Genomic DNA, 18,460 nt, shown 5'->3' with positions numbered 1-18,460 from the left:
CACAAATGGTTACATGCAACCTGTTCCTATACAACACATTACTATATCCAAAAAAGTGAGTAAAGCAAGTGTACTGGTGACCAACCACAAATGGGGAATCATGCCCATGACACAATCTCAACAAATGTGGCTCAACCGGGCAGCAACATTCACAAGTGATCCACCAGAAGTGGGCCAATCTCTTTACAACACTAGAGGTCAAAGCACAAAACACTTATGTCATCATTAGGCATCCATAACCAAAGCTGAAGCTGAACACGACATGCCTGCGCAGCTAAATGCTTCCCAGTGGGCCATAACTAATAAAACTGCCTCAACCTTCTCACAAAATTTCCTACAAAAGTCAGTGTTACTGTTTTAACTTTGAGCAACTCTCAAGCAAATATACAATAATAAAACTGAAAAGCTCAAACTAATTTCACCTAGCTAACCTTCAGTGGTGTACCAAGCGTAAAGGAACTTTAAACATAAAAATCATGAGCAGGCAGCAGACCAAAGATGCCATTCACTGCTGAACACTGAGGCTTAGCTCCACTCAGGACAACCATCAAACATAATAAACTAAGACAGCAAAGCAGAAATAAACACCTGCTTTAATAGAAGGGCAGTACAGCCACCTAGCTGAAACACACCTGCTAAAGAGTATTTGCTCAGTTCTAGTGAAATCCTAGAACCTTCAGTTCTAGTGAAAGTAAACCATCACTCATCTCACCAAAAACAACTAACAGAAACACACCTGTGTTTAGTCTCGCACGAAAACCCCATTTATGTTACCACCTGGCTCAAAAGCAGCAACATAGAGTGGAGACTGACAGAGTCTGTAGAATTACCTAACTAGTTAGTTAGCTTAAAAAACAACCAAAAAAATGGTCGATAATTAAGCCTTGGCAACACCTACACTCTTGCCCTGCCACTGCAAGGTGGGTAGGGGTCACATAGGGGTGTAACACGATAGAACGAGAAATCAAAGGTTTAAACTGAGAAAATATACCACTTACATTTATACAATCGAAAGATTCAGAGAATCTGGATAAATGAACATTGGAAGCTCGTGATCTTTGGGATCTACGACAGCGTGGCTTTATTATTGCAGAAGAGTGGACTGAACTGGCCTGCCTGCACTCCAGACTTTTCAGCCACTCAGAATATTCGGAGCATCATGAAATGAAAAATGCAACAAAGAAGATCCAGGTCTGTTGATCAGGTAGAATCCTGTCAGACAAGATCGGGGGAAAAATCCATCGCTGCTCTCCTCAGCTCCCAGAACTTTTTTGAAATCAAAACTGCCATCAAATTCAAATGCAGCTTATATTTTTTTTTATGGTCCATTTTCTCAGTTTAAACATTTGATATGGTTTCTATGTTATATTATGAATACAATTTGGGTTTATGGAATTTGTAACTTAGTAGTTTTTATTTGGATTTAACACAGCATCCCAACATTTCCAGAACTCATTTTCTAATTGTATTCATTGTGAGGAAGAACTTTGGTCTACACATAATCTTTCATTACCCCAACATATTTCAGGAAGGCTTTCTCTCTTGGTTCATTATTAACGTGATTGAAATGAATGTATGTCTAAATAATTTAGTCATTTTTTGGAGAAATCGTGTCCCCACCACATGTTCTATTCTAGTTTAATACTCTCACTTTGAGAAATGATCATGGTGCATCCTGAGAATAGGCCAGCCGTTTTGATTAATGACGTTCGGCGTCAGGAAGACTAGATTTAGGTGAGATAGTGAAACCTAAATTTGGAGGCTCTGACTACTGATCAAAGTGACAAAGAGGAGCTGTGCTCTCTGAGCTGCTGTAATGACTGCATGTGCTTTTCTGCTGCTATTAAAAATGGATGTAAGCTATTTTCGTTACATTAAAGTGAAGTCTGGTGAACGATTGTTTTCACCCTCTGGTGTTTGGATAGCCATAACGCTTAAAATATTGCACTTAGAATAGTAAACGTGGCATGGACTGTACATGTTAACGCTTGCTGTATCTGGTTTTTTTTTTCATGCAGGAAGGATTTAAATGTCAAAAACACTGCGCTTTAGTTTATCATTGACGGTATCTTCCTGTGTGTGACCTTAAGATAAAGTCACTCATCTGACCCTTTTAAAGAATAATTGGACAGTCATGAATCGCAACTCCATAATCTTTGAACTCTGCTTTTAGTGTCATGCCGACGTGTTTTCAGCTTACATTTTTAGATTTGGTCATTAAACTGGTGGGGAATAGCAGCGTGATGCCAATTAAACCTACTTAACGGCTATCACTTTCCCCCACTGAAGCCTGCGCCACTTTATTCATTAAAGCAGAAAAGTGCGGTGTCAGAGAAATGCATTAAACGTTCACATAACTGTGCCATTATTCCAAACGGTTCTGGAAAGAAAACAAAAGTGATGCACCGTCCATCACTATTACTCACTTTCAGTACAGACACTTTGTTCCCCCTCAAAAAATTTGTATTGTATACAATGTGCTGTATATGAAAAGCATGATTTCAATGATATCACGCTCTTCTTCTTTTGGCTGCTCCTTTAAGGGGTCGCCTGCATCTTACTCTACCTGTTGCATCGTCTGCTGTGACACCAAACCTCTGCATGTCATCCTTCACTACATCCATGAGTCTCTGTAGTCTTCCTCTTTTCCTCCTGCCTGGCATCTTCACATTCACCATCCTTTGTCCAATATATCCAGTATCCCTTCCTCTGCACATGTCCAAAGGTCTCAGCCTTTCCTCTCTAACTTTGTCTCCAAACCGCATAACCTGAGCTGTCCCCCTGATGTACTCGTTTCTCTGATATACTCATTTCTAATCCTGTGACAAGCGATGAGGAAGGGTTAATCTTCTAAACCAAAATCCATGATACTTGAGTAGAGAGGTGAGTATGAAATGAGACAGGAATTCAAGACAAAAATTACATTTCTCCTGGTGGAGAACAGAGCTCTCTGAGTGATTTTCTTGTTTTCCTTTTTCTATTTCTTTCCTTTTTTGTATATGTGCTTGTTTCAAATAAAAAAAAGTTAGAAATAAGTATTTCCTTAAAATCTGAAAAATTGCAGGAGATCAGGAGACAAAGTTAAGCCTTCTTGCAAAGATTGGCCAGGAAAAAATGTAAACGGATAACATTTGTAATCATCTGTGAAACTTTACACTTCCAGTTTATAAAGCAAGCTGCATTAGCCTCGTGGTTAAATCAAGAGAAGGTCACTGAGCTGCATAGGGACATTTCTTTCCTCAGCCTTGTTGGCTCAGTTGCAAAGCCATTTTTACAGGCTGAGTGTTATTCTCCATAACAATGTGCCGTTTTTGTGCAAAGAATTTTTCCTTTCATATACAGTTTATGGGAACACTCTGTGTAGATGTTTTAGTTGTTTTTATAGACAAATGACATGTTTAGACTTGGCCAATAAACGAGGCTCACGCTCTTAACGTTTAGTCAGACTGCCGTTAGCTTTGATGATAGCTTGCATTTGCTGTGTCACATTTATTTATGTGCAGAGCTGCATTAACTTTTTTGCCAAGATGTCATATTGATGATGGGAGAGTCAGACCGTTACGTAAAGCATTAAACTGCACATCGCAGTGGTTCACAATGGGATTAAGGTCTGGACTCTGCGGTGGCCAATCCATGTGTGAAAATGGTGTCTCATACTCCCTGGAGCGCTCTTTGACAATTTGAGCCCAAAAAATCCTGGCATTGTCATCTTGTAATATGCCTGTGCCATCAGAGAAGCAAAAGGCATTGATGGGAAACCTGATCATTTAGTATGTTCAGATAGACAGCTGACCTCCGTTTTGAGCACATAACATTGCTGAACATAGAGCTGACTGATTGAAGCAACCTCAGATCATAACACTGCCTCCACACGCTCGTAGGGTAGGCATTAGGCATGGGCGCATCACTTTATCTGGCTCTCTTTTTACCCTGATACGCCCATCACTCTGGAACATAGTAAATTTGGACCACACGACTTATTTTTCATTGCTACGAGTCCAATTTTTATACTTACAATCAAGTTGAAGTGTTTCTTCTAATCCAGTTAGGCTCACTGATAAATGGTTTTCTGAAGGCTACACAGCTGTTTAGTCCATATTGCTTGTGAGATGATGGCTCACCACTATCGTTCCAGTATGTCTGCGAAGGTTCTCAGTCATCCAGGTCATCGAAGTCTAAGGAGCTTGGAAAAGAAAAGCATCTGGACTTCTTTAAGTTTCCTTAAAGACGTTTCACCTCTCATCCAAGAGGCTTTTTCAGTTCTAAGAGCAATTGGTGGAGAGTCCCAGATTTTAAGCCCTATGGGAATGCCCCCAAGAGGGTCATGGACCCCCTATTGAGCCTCTACCTAATCACACAAGCCAAGGAACGGGTGTGGGTCATAATCAGCCAAGGTTTCAGGTAAACTCACTGAGCCCACTATCCTTCCAGGTTTTAATAATTAGCATATTAGAGAGTTCTAACCAAATTTTTAGCTTCAGAAGTCTCTTTAGTTGTTTTCTTTGCTTGATGCAGGCCAATAGTTCGACTCTTCTAAAAGGGAAGCCATTGGGTGACAGTGGGTTGTCTTCCAACATGGAATCATGCAGTGATTATCCAATGCAAAGTTCTTATCTCTTTGATTAGTTAAATCCAGGTAGTAACTTTTTTAGCCAGTAAGCATATGTTTCATATATTTACATACACTTACACTTAGATATACTTAAACATGACTGTTGCTAACTGGGAAGCTAGGATGCTGTTTTACAATATTAATCAGCTACTTGTACTATCAGTTGTTGTGGCTTGGAGGTAAAGTATCTGAAGATAAGTAAACTGTGTGGCAGACTAAAGTAATAGTTCCTTTAAATAGCTACCATTTCTATAAATAATAATTCTTATTTCGCGCCACATTAAACTTTAGACTGTGATGTGACACATTGTGTTTCATACATCCTAGAGACTCATAGCTATTGTGACCCTTGGTAACCCTTGGTGCTTACAGCTTGCGTCCAATCAAAGTCAGCCTTTAACTCTGACGAAACCAATAAAATCTATACCTATTATTCCAGAGTTTTCATTTAAACTAATAAATCACAGGTTGCAGTCAGGGATACCTGGGTGTTTTAGCATTTCCTAGCCAAACAATTTAGACTACACCCCATTTTTCAGTTTACTGCCATGGCCTTAGATCTCCATAGCTTTGTTGCTTAACACTTTACTGTAACACTAATTGAAGAGGCTGCTGACTGACAAGTGAAACAGCTTTTTCTTTTCCCTTTTAGTCCCTTACCCAAGTCTTATCCACTCACCGTGATCTCCTTAAGGCAATTCAGAAGTGAGATTCAACTTAAATTCCCCTAAAGTCTCTGTATCAAGACCAATCTGATAAGATTTATTTTTTAAATAAATGATGTAACCTTGGAAAGTGTTGGAAGCTTGGCTTACAATGCAAGACCCTGCTGCAGAAGCGCCTCTGTAAGAAACTGTCCACAGATAGAGCAGAATGAGACTCGGTATCTGTATGAAAACAGCTGATACCTGTTGGCTGAAATTTCTAAACTGGAGTTTCACAGAATTGGTTGCTGGCTGCATTAGCTGCTAAGTGAAGTGGACATGTTGTTGTGGCGTTATCAGGTTAGCTGCAGGGCTCTGGACAGGCTGCAGGAAGTCTAACATGGGCTGACGGCGGTTTAATGGCTGTGTACATGATTGAATTTCTTTGTTGAGCAAACTATTCAGTTACGATAAGAAGGATGATTGAAATGTGTGGTCTGAATATAGGCAGAAATTATGTAAACTGTACGCGTTAACAAAATTAATACACTGCAGATGTTTGAAGTATCAGTACTTGACTTTTTGGCTATTTTTTATGACTTAACTTGCTTGAGATTTATTTCTAGGGGCACTTGTGCTACTTATTTCTCCCTTTTCCTCAGTATCTCACAGTTACGTGGGCCCGATGACACCTCCTATACCAGGAACTATCACATAGGCTGTTTTCACTTCTTTAGTAGGTGTTCATAACAGAAAACAGTGATTTACTAATGAATTGCCATTTAAAATGAAAAAAAAAAGTATATTAAATGTTTATAGTGACTGTTTTTACAAAAATAAATGCTTTGTTACTTTGATGACAGCCACAGATTTCAATGTGAAGGACAGGGCCAGTTGTAGGGCTGCACGATTTTGCATAAAACGAGAATCACGATTTTTTGGCTTAGAATTGAGATCACGATTCTCTCACGATTTTCTTTTCCAGTATAAATATTTATTGCACTTATTAACTGCACATCAACTTCGTAACAGTTGAGACTGAACATAAAAACAATAAATAAACATAAAAACAACAAATGTCTCACGTTTTGTTGTTGCTGCAAAATGTTGTACTGCTTGAAATTCCGTCTCCACCGTTGCTCGACACTGCGTGTATAGAGCAGGTAGTGCAACAATAGAAAAATAGTTGCGGGACGGCACTGTGTAGCGTTTGTCTAGGGTGTTGATCATTTTCCTAAATCCCTTGTTTTGCAAAGTGTTGATGTGACTAGTGATAGCCTCCGTAATTTCTTTGTGCCTGCGGGAGTTCGACGGGTATAGGGAAGCGCTGTATAAGGTTCCCGTTATTGATGTTTGGGTGGTTGACCGGGACGGATTTTCTCCTGTCACTTTCTCGTCATCCCTGACGTGCTCTCCGTTGTTTTTTCCCTGCTAATTTTAGCATCACACGGCACAGCTTCTGTACCACGTGGTATAAGGCTCCGCCCTTGACATTTGTTGAGCAGGAAGAGTGAGCGCTTGTTTTCATGCAGATTACGTCCCGGATCAAAATGCGGTACAATCGTAGTCGTTATTTTTTTTATTTATTTTTTTTTATTTTTTTATTTTTTTATTTTTATTTTTTTATTTTATTTTATTTTAAATCGTTGTCATTTGGAAATGAGATCGCACATAAGTATGAATCGAGATCGCGATTTTTCTAACGATTAATCGTGCAGCCCTAGCCAGTTGTATCATCTCCTGCAAGAATTGCCTGCATACAGCCTGCGTTTAAGCTGAAGACCTCCAATTTATTCTGTTAAAGGATAAGTCAGGGTAACTCACTCTTTTACATTTTCAATCAATCCAAACAAAAGACAAACAACAAAGCCTAAATGATTCTTGATTAATATCCTACCCTCTCTGCGACACTGACTCACGGTGACTGAATTCTAAGGATGTAAATCTTTAACGAGCATAATAAAGCGCAAGTTTTTAAAAAGGCCTCAGTAATTGCAGCTGGGGTTTTATCCCCAGGCAACATTACTCAAATTGAATTTACAGAATGGCTGTTTGGGACTATTTCCAATCGTTGATTAATATACATCCGTGCTCCGCTGAGTATTTATGGCAGCAGTGCAGTGGTGATCATAACGGTGGCGGGGTGTGCACCTACTTGTCCTGCGCCTCGTTTTCTGTGTTTCTGGACCACCAGTGAAGCTTGACGTCAGGAAGGTACACAGCATACTTGTTAATGGAATGAGCTCATTGTTAGTTTTGGTCTTTACTCGGGATTTGTGGCCAATTTAAAAAATGTCAGTGGATTTTATCCCCTGAAGAGACATGCCTCATCAGTACGCTGAGCAGGGACTTTGTGGTTTATTTTTAGTCAAATGCTTGAGTCATAAGGTGTGATTTGAAAACTCTTATTAAAAAAAAAAAGGCCCTTAATGAGGTAGTCATTTGTTGATTTGAGAAGTGTGCAGCTCTAAGCTGATACATGTAGAGTATTAATGATTGGCTTTAACCATTTAATTACTTATTTTTGTCCACATACCTCAAACCTAGAGACTCTGCTGCTCATAACAATACATTTTTTGTTCTCTTTTTCTCTTTTTAAGATTATTATGTGAATCTTAAATAATAGCAGACAGTTTCCACTTAATTAGTTTTTTAACTGTAATGTAAAAATGTCGTGCCCATTTGCCCACAAGAACAATGAATAGTTAACTCTCCCCAACTCCCGTACATGCGCGGCATCAGCAAATTGTATTTGATGAGAACAGCTGAAGGGAACGGGCCTCAGAGAGTGCGATGTGTGACACCATTAAGGTGGAAGAGGAGTAGGATGTCATGAGGTAAAGAGTCTGAGCTGTGTTGGCCTCAGGGCTGTGGGGTGTTTCATCAGGGAGCATGGCTAACCTCTGCATCCTGTCTCGATTTCCTGCTCTGTGAATCATGCCAGTCCCAGCAGACAAACAGACAGATGGACAGGCAGGCAGAAAGACAGGCAGGCAGGCAGGCAGGCAGGCAGCCCACTCAGTGAAGCAGAAACACCAGGAGCTCAGTGGCTGCCATGGATACACTCCTGGAGTCTCTTTACTGCTGTCTGTGTATGTTTACTGTATGCATGTGTGCTTAGCTTTGTTCTGAAGGCCTCGCACCTTGTCCCTAGATTAGAAATGATGTATTTTACTTTTTGTAACCAAATTCTGTTAATAAATTTCAGGGCTCTGTAGGTGGTAAGAGTTAATGTTAACGTAATATCTAATGTTATCCTATTAATAATCAGTGTATATTGTAAAAACTTGCCATCACAACACACGATGCATTGGTGTGGTTTGGTTTCCATAGAGGCTTCTTCCTGTTAAAAATGAGTTTTTCCTTCCTACTGTTGCCAAGTGCTTGCTCCTGTGAGGTCATCTGATTGTTGGGGTTTTCTCTGTGCTTTTGTATTATTTATTTATTTATTTATTTATTTATTTTTACAGATTTTACAGTTAATCTAATTAATGGCAGCAGCTAGAAATTGTATATCAAAGTTGGATGTAGCCTCCTGGTATTTTAAAGCCCAGCAGGATGTGACCCCTCTAGTTGCAAAAAGTTTGATTTTACAACCCTTCTCAGCTGATTTACTGGCTCTGTAAATCTAATCACTGGATTCTTTCTTCTCAACTCAAACAGCATAAGTTAATATGCAAATTATTGTCACAATTATTATAAAATAAACAGCAGGGTATGCTTAAATGTGTGGCTACCTTATGAGCACGCAGTGTCCTTGGTTTTCCATTGACAAATGTGTTTTCTTTTCCTGATTGACACCCAAAAGAGTCCAAAGCTACACTTGTTATAGGTCAGAGCATTGACCTACAGGGCTCAAGGGCTCAATTACTGTATTGCAGCAATTGATAACCAATACTGGGGTTTGTTTTTGTCTTTTTATTTCTTCAGGAGGTCCATCGGATCACCACAGGCGATGGTATTAAACGCACAGACAAGGATGATGCCGCAGCCAGCGAGGTGGGCTGGATGACCTCGGTTAAAGATTGGGCCGGAGTCATGATATCTGCTCAGACGCTGACAGGAAGAGTCCTGGTAAGCTCATTCTCAGCCATCATCCTTTGTTCAATTTTTGATTGACATCTTCAGCTACTTAGGCTTACACGTAGCAGGCCGCTGGTTAAGATGTCGGTGAGATGAAGCATGACAGCCCATCATAATCATTCCCAGACTTACTGATGACAGCAATTCACTTGGTTGAGCTCCCTTGTAGTATTTTTGTCTTGTGAAAAACATTTGTTATTATAGGACAAGCCAGAGGAACCTGCGTCAGACCAGGCACAAACTGGGCATGTGTGAATATTCCTTGCTTTTATTTTTGGTTGTCAAACCCATAAACGCATCATTGGGTGTATCTCCTGGTAGGTTTTCTCTCAGACAGTGAGGCTTACACATCCAAACAAAGCCTGGGCAACAAAGCAGAGAGGTTTAAGGCATGTATTAAGGTCATACACCCCATAATAACCTCGGACAGCAGAGAGAAACAGATGCCAAAGAAAGGAAGGAGGGAGGGACATGTGCAGTTTTACAATAGCTTTTGGTCATGCAATGGTGCCTGGTGTGTCTGCTCACAGGGTTAGATGGAGAACACATCCCTTAAACACCTGTTATCATCTTGTGTACTGAACTATGTTGCCACACGATATCCAATCAGGGATATTTTTGCTGTGGTGTTTTTTATAGGTTTATTCTTATTATTTGTCAACACTGTATAATGATTTGGCTGTAAATGTTCAGCATTTAAAGTACTGCGACTGTGGAGTGATGAAACGAGATGATATGAGTGGGAGCACTGTGCCAGAGCTTGACGCAGTGCTTCGGGCTTGATCCCAGTTTCAACTACCTCCTTAAATGCGATGCAGCATCTCCAGTTGGCTCGACGTGTGGAGGTTGTTAATCTTGAACGCCGGGCGAGCTGTACACTAAACTGTTATGTGGAATATTAATGATCCGCCTAGTTCATATTTGTGGGCTAAAACTAAACTGCTGATCATGTTGGAAGGCTAAGAAGATGGAATACATCTTTATTTGGACACTTATCTGAAGTTGTTCACTTCTTCACAAATATTTCAGTTGATTCAGAACACTTTGTCGAGTCTTTTTGTTTTAAAGTGTGCTTCAAATGTGTCGTGCTTACAAGAAAATGTTCCTTTAAATCTAAATAAAAATATAGACCCTGGATTTGAGTTGATGTACACGCCCATCAAGTGGCAACATCTGGAAAAAGATGCCAAATCAGAAGAACCCAAGAAGAACTACTTAGAATTGAGACTTGAGGCTGGGGCCACAAGCAAGTCATTCCTATAGACTCCCATGTTTAAATGTACGGCTACAGCCTTGAAATTACCTCCCTCCCTTTTACAAATCACCTGTTTATAATTGTTTAAGACATAAATGTCTGCAATATTAGTGGTGTCAAAATGGGACTTCACGTACAAGTGGATGATGTCACGGTGGCTTTATCCCTCTTTTACATACAGTCTGTGTGAGTGTGTGACAGCTGATAAAATCACGTTTTTTTTGCTCCCGGCTGGAGCAACAAGGGGCACATTTTGTTCATCTTCCGTCAAACATTATGAAACTCAAATTGTCCCCAGAGTGGACTGAGTGCAGAGACTAGTGGTGGTGTATGTTGACAGCAGCATTTTGCTAACAACATCTCCCCGTTCTCTGTTTCCTTGTTTTTCACTTTAAAACACCAACGCTTCCCTCTGCTTGCTTCTTTGTGTGTGTGTGTGTGTGTGTGTGTGTGTGTGTGTGTGTACAGCTCAAGTGCTCTGTCTCAATGATGGCTTGACACAACTGTTTAGCAAGTGCTCGTCTGTAACCATGGCAACTGCAGCTTACCTAAACAGGGCAGATGTGTGTTTTCTATTTCAGCCTTTTCAGGGAGTGCATTAAAGCTTATTTCCAGGCCATCTGAGAGCAGTTTTACTGGGGAGTAAGAGCAAGGAATAGCTTAAATAAAAGTGAGTGCTTCTGTGTATTTATTTGTCGTATAAAGATCCTATATTTACATGTATCCTGAGCTGCTATTTCCAGCTGTTTTCTATTTGCAGTCTTGTTTAATAAAAGCCAGCAAAGAGTAAATCCGCCAATTTTAAACTTGAACCTCTCCAAAAAAAATAAATAAATAAATAAATAAAAAAAATCAATTAGTGGTTGTGCATATGAATCCAAATGAACAATCCAGTTTGCTGTTCCTAATTAAACCTGACTACATTATTAAGTGTAAATGTGGCTGAAGTTGAAGTGGATAAATTGAGACAGTTGAGGCATGGATTATGCAAAAAAGAAGGCTCAGCTGCAGGATGCCTGCAGTGTTTTGCAATTTTAATTTAACTTTCTGAATCTCAGTTTAGCAGATTGATACCCGCTGCATGAAGATTCAGTTGCTCGTGCCGTATAGCTCTCCAAAGCCTTTTTACAAAATGTACAGAAGAAGAACTAAAAGACAAATAAACAATCCAAAAAATTAAAAACATGGACACGAAAATACACAAACATGCGGACCACAAGTTAAAAGTTAAAAGACCAAAAAATTGATCGCTGAATTATATTTGATAAGCCCAAGGCCAAAAAAATAAACACATAAATCATACATTTCAGTTGAGGGCTTCTGTTCAATTAGCTCTACAGTACAAACACAGAGTATGTCAGAGCACAAAGGTTACAAAGCTGGTTAATGTTTAAAGTACATGACAAGACATTTGGTTTTCTGAGTGACTGAGTTTGATGGTTGTGGCTTTTTTTCCTCACTATCTATAATCGGGCATTTCAACTAAGGGGCCTTGACATCTGTAGCATGACACATTTTAGGTAAATGTAACAGATTACACAGAGGAGACGAGATCACTGTAGACTTAGCTGAATGTTTACCTCTGACTGTGACTGTTGAGTGACAGACAGGTGCAAGCTGCCCTGCGGAAGCTGAGGAAGCCCAATGTTCATTTGCCCAACTGGCCTCAGCAGATTGTAAAAGATCAAACCTTGCCATTAGGGTTGTTTGATTAGCAGAGAGGACACTTCCTGGTGACCTTTTAGTCTGTAAAGTTTTTCTGCAGGAGATCTAGTCTCTGATCTTTAAGCGCTCAAATAAAACGAGGAAAGGCAAACTCTCTTGTTTAGTTTTCAAAATTCAGGTCAGCAACATGTATGTAAAGCCGTGGGTTTCCTCTAGATTGGGACCACAGAAGGATCCCATCTGTCAGTTTATTTATTTTTATTGCATTTTCCCTCACCATATCCATTTTTGTATCACACAAGACCACCCTCCCTATTCATGATAAATATCATCACGTTGCTGTTTGCAAACGTCAAAACAAACGCCCCTCGTTGGCTGCAGTTTATACTTATACCAAAGAAAAACCCAAAAAGAATAAAGAAGCAGGTTATGGATGTATTTCTTATTTGTATTTCCCTTGAGACTACAATTTTCAAGAAAGTTCAGATAGAAAGTATGCACCACAGCCAGGCCCTAGTTTGTGTATTCTGAAGGAAAATCTGATTTCTCCTAAATGACAGGACCCTGCTGAGTGACATTTAGCCCATGTGTGTTTGCCTCTAGAAGTCCACAGGGGGGGCTTGGATGTCACAAAGCTATTATTCTGGCCAGAGAAAGGTTTTCTATTATTGGACGCCCAAAAATGACCTCTGGTGCTTTTAAGTTTTCAATCTTTGCGCTTTAACCTCAGTCACAGGTTGAACAGAGTTGAAGGCATTTAAGTTAGACTTGAATGAATTCTCTGACTATAAAGTACTGCAGGTAAACACCAGCTGTTTTTGTTTATTTATAACTCCTGTTTTTGGAAAAGTTTCTTACATACAGTAGCTACAAGTCTCTGTTTGGCATGCCATATGTTGTTACAGTCCAATAAGCTGAGCTGCCAAGACATACCAACATTTGGCATGTGAGTACTACTGTACTTCTTGCACATTTAAAAAAAACCCAAAACCAAAACACACACACAGACAAACCACACTCGACTCGTGCATTTTAAAACTCTTTAAACAGTCATTATTGGAAGTCCTCTTTGAGTTTAGCATATTTTTCATTTTCGTGAGCATGCCTGTGCTCTGTTGACAAAGGGTGGAACTTGGTGAGCTAAGAGGTGAGGGGGAGAGACCGATGGGGGTAGTAGCTATACTCAAGTGTGCTGGCATAGACTGCGCAGTATGTAAAAGATTTCCATGGCTAAAAAGGGAAGCCAGTGTGAAAACTTCTTTCTGTCACCCAGCAGGGGGCAACCCCTTCGCAAAACGCATCTGGTTAAAAGACTTTTCTAATGATATAATGGGCTCAATCACTAGTTTCAGGTTTTATTCAATACAACATATTCATTTTGTAAATTACTGCTCCTATTAGTGTCAGTTCCTGTCCACATTACTAATAAACCGAAGTATGGCTTTTGTTATGGTTGGCAAGTAGCTAGCATATGTATGCGCAGTATCACTGGGTTCCTCAGTCAGCTCCACCCCTCTTGGATACCTAAGTTGTGGCTGGCAAGCGGAAGTGTATGATGGCCAATTTTTTCCCATCTTAAACTTCTACAAGTTAAGCCGTGAGCAAAAGGTGCTAGCTTCAGCTAGGTCACTTCTAATTTTAACATCACCAGCTGTCAGACAAAAAGTTCTCACAATTTGGAGTCGTCTAGGTTTTCTGGGGTCAGCGTGTGTGTAGGGGAAGTCATATTGGGTGACAGGGTGAAAGAGTTATTTTCTGGCTCGACCGCTAGATTTGATATCGCAACCGCAAGGGGAGAAAGCAGCACTGAACGAAATTACAGGTGGGCCAGAAGGGCATTTTCATCAGGCGGACACTTACCACCTCCTCCTCTGAGAGGGTCGTGAGCTGCAGCAATTGAGCCGCTACATGGAAAAGCTTTTTGTCTGATGGGAGTTAAAAAGGGGAAAGAGAGAGAGAGAGAGAAAGACTAAACACTTTCGTGTGGACTTGCTCTTTTCTCTCATTGCCGATTATGGTGCCGCTCCAGCAGAAATATTCAGAGTGCCTTTCAGAAGTCATGGGCGCGCTTATCCTTTACATGACTGAGAATTCATTGTTAGCGCTGATTTATTGTTACACATTTTCCACGGCTCAGCACGAAAGGAGTCAGCATTCACTCTTCGTGCCCTTTTCTTGACATTCCCAGTTGACTCTCGGCTTTAGGTTAGGATGTTGGTATCGTTGTATGTAACAGATATTCTTTCAACACGCCCATGGCCTTGTAGCAAAGACAGGACGCTGTTTGCCACCTGTGGACTCTGGTGCCAACGGGATCATGTGTGACTTTCACCGCACCCAGTACAACAGAGTGAACAACGTGGCAGCGTCACTCGGCTCTCTGCCCGTCTCTAAGCCTGCCGCTATTTTCGGGTGACAGCAGCTGCCAGGCCTGTTTTGTCAGGCCCCTACAGAAGGAAACAATGCCATGTGAGACTGAAGTTATTTTGTTTCATTCCTAGTTAAAACCAAGAACATCTTGCTAAGTCATTATTGTATATAAATGAAGTCAAACTAACACGCCACACTATGCACTAGTACCATCTTGATTGGAGTAAAATCTTTTTTTTTTTTTTTTAAAGAATTTCCTAGAAATTATGGACTAAACTCTTGCACACACAAACATAATTGGGTACACCTTGCTAGTCCTCGGTTGGACCTTTTCTCGCCTTCAGAACTGCTTCTATTATTTGTGGCATACATTCAACAAGCTGCTGGAAACATTCCTCAGAGATCTTGGTCCATATTGACATGATAGCATCACACAGATGCTGCAGATTTGTTGGCTGCACATCCATGATGTGACTCTCCTGTTCCACCACATCCCAAAGATGCTGTGTTTGATTGAGATCTGGCAACTGTGGAGGTCATTTGGTATATAAAGTTGTTCTCAAGAATACAGTTTGATATTATTTGATGTTTGTAATATGGTACATTATCCTGCTTTAAGTAGACATGAGAAGATGGATCATGTGGTCATAAAGGGTCAACAACATGGTCAACAACAATACTGTGGTAGACTTTGCCTAAGGATCTCAACGTGTGCTAATGATCCCCTACGCCATTACACCACAACAGCTTGCCTGAACCTTTGATACAAGGCAGGATGGATCCATGCTTTCATGTTCGCACCAGATTCTGATTCGAATGGACCAGCAGAATTCAACAGTCATCAGACTGGGCCATGTTTTTCCAGTCTTCTGTTATGCCGGTTGGGTTACCCTCTGCAAATTGTATCCTTAGTTTCCTGTTTCTAGCTCTCAGGTGTATTCTGCTGCTGTAGTCTATCTCATGTTTTGCATTCAGAGATGCTCTTCCACATAGGTTGGTTTGATTTACTGTTGCTTTCCTATCAGGTCGAAGCAGTCTTACAATTTTCCTCTGACCTCTGACATCAATAAGCCATGTTTACAAAGACTCACTGCTTACTTGATATTTTCTGTTATTCCTTTGTTGTTTCTTTCTGGCCATTCTCTGCTCGGAAATAGTCAGACCAACCAGTCTGAAACCAACAATCATGCCACTTTCAAAGTCCTGTAAATCACCTTTTTTCTATGTTCTCATTATCGTTTTGAACATCAGCAGGTCATCTTGACCATGTCTACATACTTAAATGCATTAAATTACTTCCATGTCTTCTCACATAGCAGAAATCAAACCCTGTCATTGCTGATATTTTTGGATTGCTTCAGATTAAAACAAACACAAAAAAGCAGTGAATCTCCTGTGTTCTGTATTCAAACACTGACTATGGAATATTAGCTACATTTATGCAGGTTACGAATTTGCTCTGGGTGGTGTTTTGAGTGTCTGTGTAGATAATAATGTCATTAATATTTGCCTTCAGTGCAGCACACAGACAGATCTGAGTGGTCCTTAGACATGCTTAGTTGAGGTCATCTTGACCTGTGGCCATCTGTGCTTGCAGAGTCTACAGATTGAGAGTTGCTTGATCCTTAACCCTCTGCGATCGTGAGGCCAAATTCTTGCAGCAATCACACCATTAGTTTTGGGCACCAGCAAGTATCAGGTGTGATAATTACCATTCCTCCAGGGGGTGGGGGGGTGGCGCAAGCGTTTCTAATTTGGAACCTGTCTATGTTTGGGCACCACATTTTCAGCAGGCTCTCATTAGGCACAAACAATCAGTCAAGTATAATGAGTTTAGTGAAGTGGCGTGGTATTTAAAATAGTCGAGAAGGGTTTTATGATAACATTCTTCCCCCCAATCCCTAGAATCCATTCAGCGAGCGGTTTCATGATGAGAAATTCTCAATTTGGCCGGCAGATTCCATTAAAAGTCATTAGCTACACAATGACTAAGCAGCTGCTTGTTGAGCTCACTACGTCTCCATCACTAATCACAGTCCTCTCTTTCCTGTCTCTGGAAAGCCAGGTGTAAAAGAGGCATGAAACTCTTGATTGATACTTCAAGTAGTTTTTCCCTCGGCGAGTTCAGTTTAATTTACTACCGTGGCCACTTAAAGAAAATGAGTTACCTACTGATCATACAACATGTTGGAACTTTAAATGTTCACTTTAAGATCAGCTCCTTCAACCTTTAAAACACAGGACTGCTGCAGTTATTGTATGTCCAGCCTTTCGGCTGCAGCACAGGCCATGATTTACATTTAAACACGTGAGAGGAATTTTCTCAGTGAGGACCCCTCCTCTCTGAAGTGCTGCCTGAGAGTTGAGTCATCACTTGTGCTCAGCAGCAAGATTTTTTTCTCTTACACCCACAGCAGCAAAGACGATTTGGTTATTCTTTTTTTTTTTTTTTTCTCGTTGTCATTTTCTCACAATTTTAAAGCAACAAACTAATATTTCAGCTGAGACAGACAGCAAGAAGCTGGGAGGGGGGAGATACATCCATCCACGCCTACCCTAAGCTCTTTACGCCTCACTGTGAGAGTGGTTGGGCTGCTTCCAGGATGGCTTAAATCATGGCTAAGCCACTGTGGGATTTGGGGTTCCACGCTGCATGTTTTGATTGTGGGCATTTAATATCTGAATAATGGTGCAAAAATCTCTTATTCATTACAGGACAGAACATGCCGTTTCTGTCTAACAGGAGCAGATCAATTTGTTGTCACATCAGAGAATCATGAAATGCAAAATAAGTGCAAATAGATGAGCAGGATGGCAGAGGGAGATGTTCCTGAGTGGCTTGACCCAAAATGCTCAAGGATGGAAGCATTGTTTTCAAAGCTCAGAAAGGACATTGTCAGTGCGCTCAGATCAGATGCACTCCCTATATACAGGGACCAGTGTCAGGCAAACAGAGGATCAGGTTTCACGCCGCTGGTAGTTACAGGGCAATGTATACAACACGAAACACAAACTGAGCACTTGTGTGTAGCTGCCAAGGGTTTAGGAGAAGATCCAGTTTCTATGTGCTTTAACCTCCATGATTATTTTAACATCTGTGCAATACAGCAGTGGGCAGAAGCCAAAAAACTGAGCTACTGCCTTATAGCTTCAAGGATGCTATGACCTATATTCTTTAATCTCTGCTGGGAAACACATTCCACTTCTAAAACTACTACTTTTGCTGTTTTTACTGTAGTCTTGCCAACATCACCAATCCTGCAAACATAATGCAGATTGTCTGTTTACAGATTTAGAAACAAAGTGCTTCATGAGATGGAATAAAAGTGAAATTGTGTTGAGGAAACAGCAAACAATATATTTAATTAATTACAATTAAAATGTGATGATTAAACTAAAAAGTAAAAAAATAAATGCAATAGTAGGAGATGAGGAATAATCAGTAACCCCCAGGGCTGGAAGATTTGGCCCAAAACTGAACTTCCTCCAAAAGCTTCTTGAGATAAACTCCAGTCAGTCTCCCAGAGGCTGCTTGTTAAACTGTCCAATTTTAGAGTAAAGATGTTTTTTTGAGAATGAATTAAAAAATGTACTAATTTACCAACAACTGTGCAGTGGATGGATTTTTATATAATTCACTCATTTAATTGTATTTCGGGCTAAATGTACATATTAGTTAAATTATTACTACAGCCTGAATGATACACGACTTTTAAGCCCGATACTGATATCGGGTGTTTTTAAAAATCCGATATTCTGGGGTCCGTTCTTCGTACCTCGCTTACTACATCCAAGATCAAATCATCGCGCCAACTTTGAGCTCGCTATTCC

At 40.4% G+C, this 18,460-nt stretch overlaps 1 protein-coding gene across 14 annotated transcripts in view; it reads left to right on the top strand.

Annotated features, from left to right (window-relative positions):
- Nucleotides 1–18,460, top strand: part of LOC102213110 (calcium-activated potassium channel subunit alpha-1) — a 98,734-nt gene that overhangs the window by 6,909 nt on the left and 73,365 nt on the right. For all 14 annotated transcript variants that reach the window (XM_005736402.2, XM_005736410.2, XM_005736403.2 and 11 more), the window contains one exon: nt 9,187–9,330. In XM_005736402.2, the coding sequence (XP_005736459.1) occupies nt 9,187–9,330 (144 nt within the window). The remainder of the gene's footprint in view (nt 1–9,186; nt 9,331–18,460) is intronic.

The sequence above is a fragment of the Pundamilia nyererei genome, unplaced genomic scaffold, assembly GCF_000239375.1.
Source record: "Pundamilia nyererei isolate P.nyererei 1_Seehausen unplaced genomic scaffold, PunNye1.0 scaffold00069, whole genome shotgun sequence".
Classification (NCBI taxonomy): Eukaryota; Metazoa; Chordata; class Actinopteri; order Cichliformes; family Cichlidae; genus Pundamilia; species Pundamilia nyererei.
The sequence above is the reverse complement of the archived record's forward strand: the minus strand, read 5'-3'. Positions and strand labels throughout refer to the sequence as shown.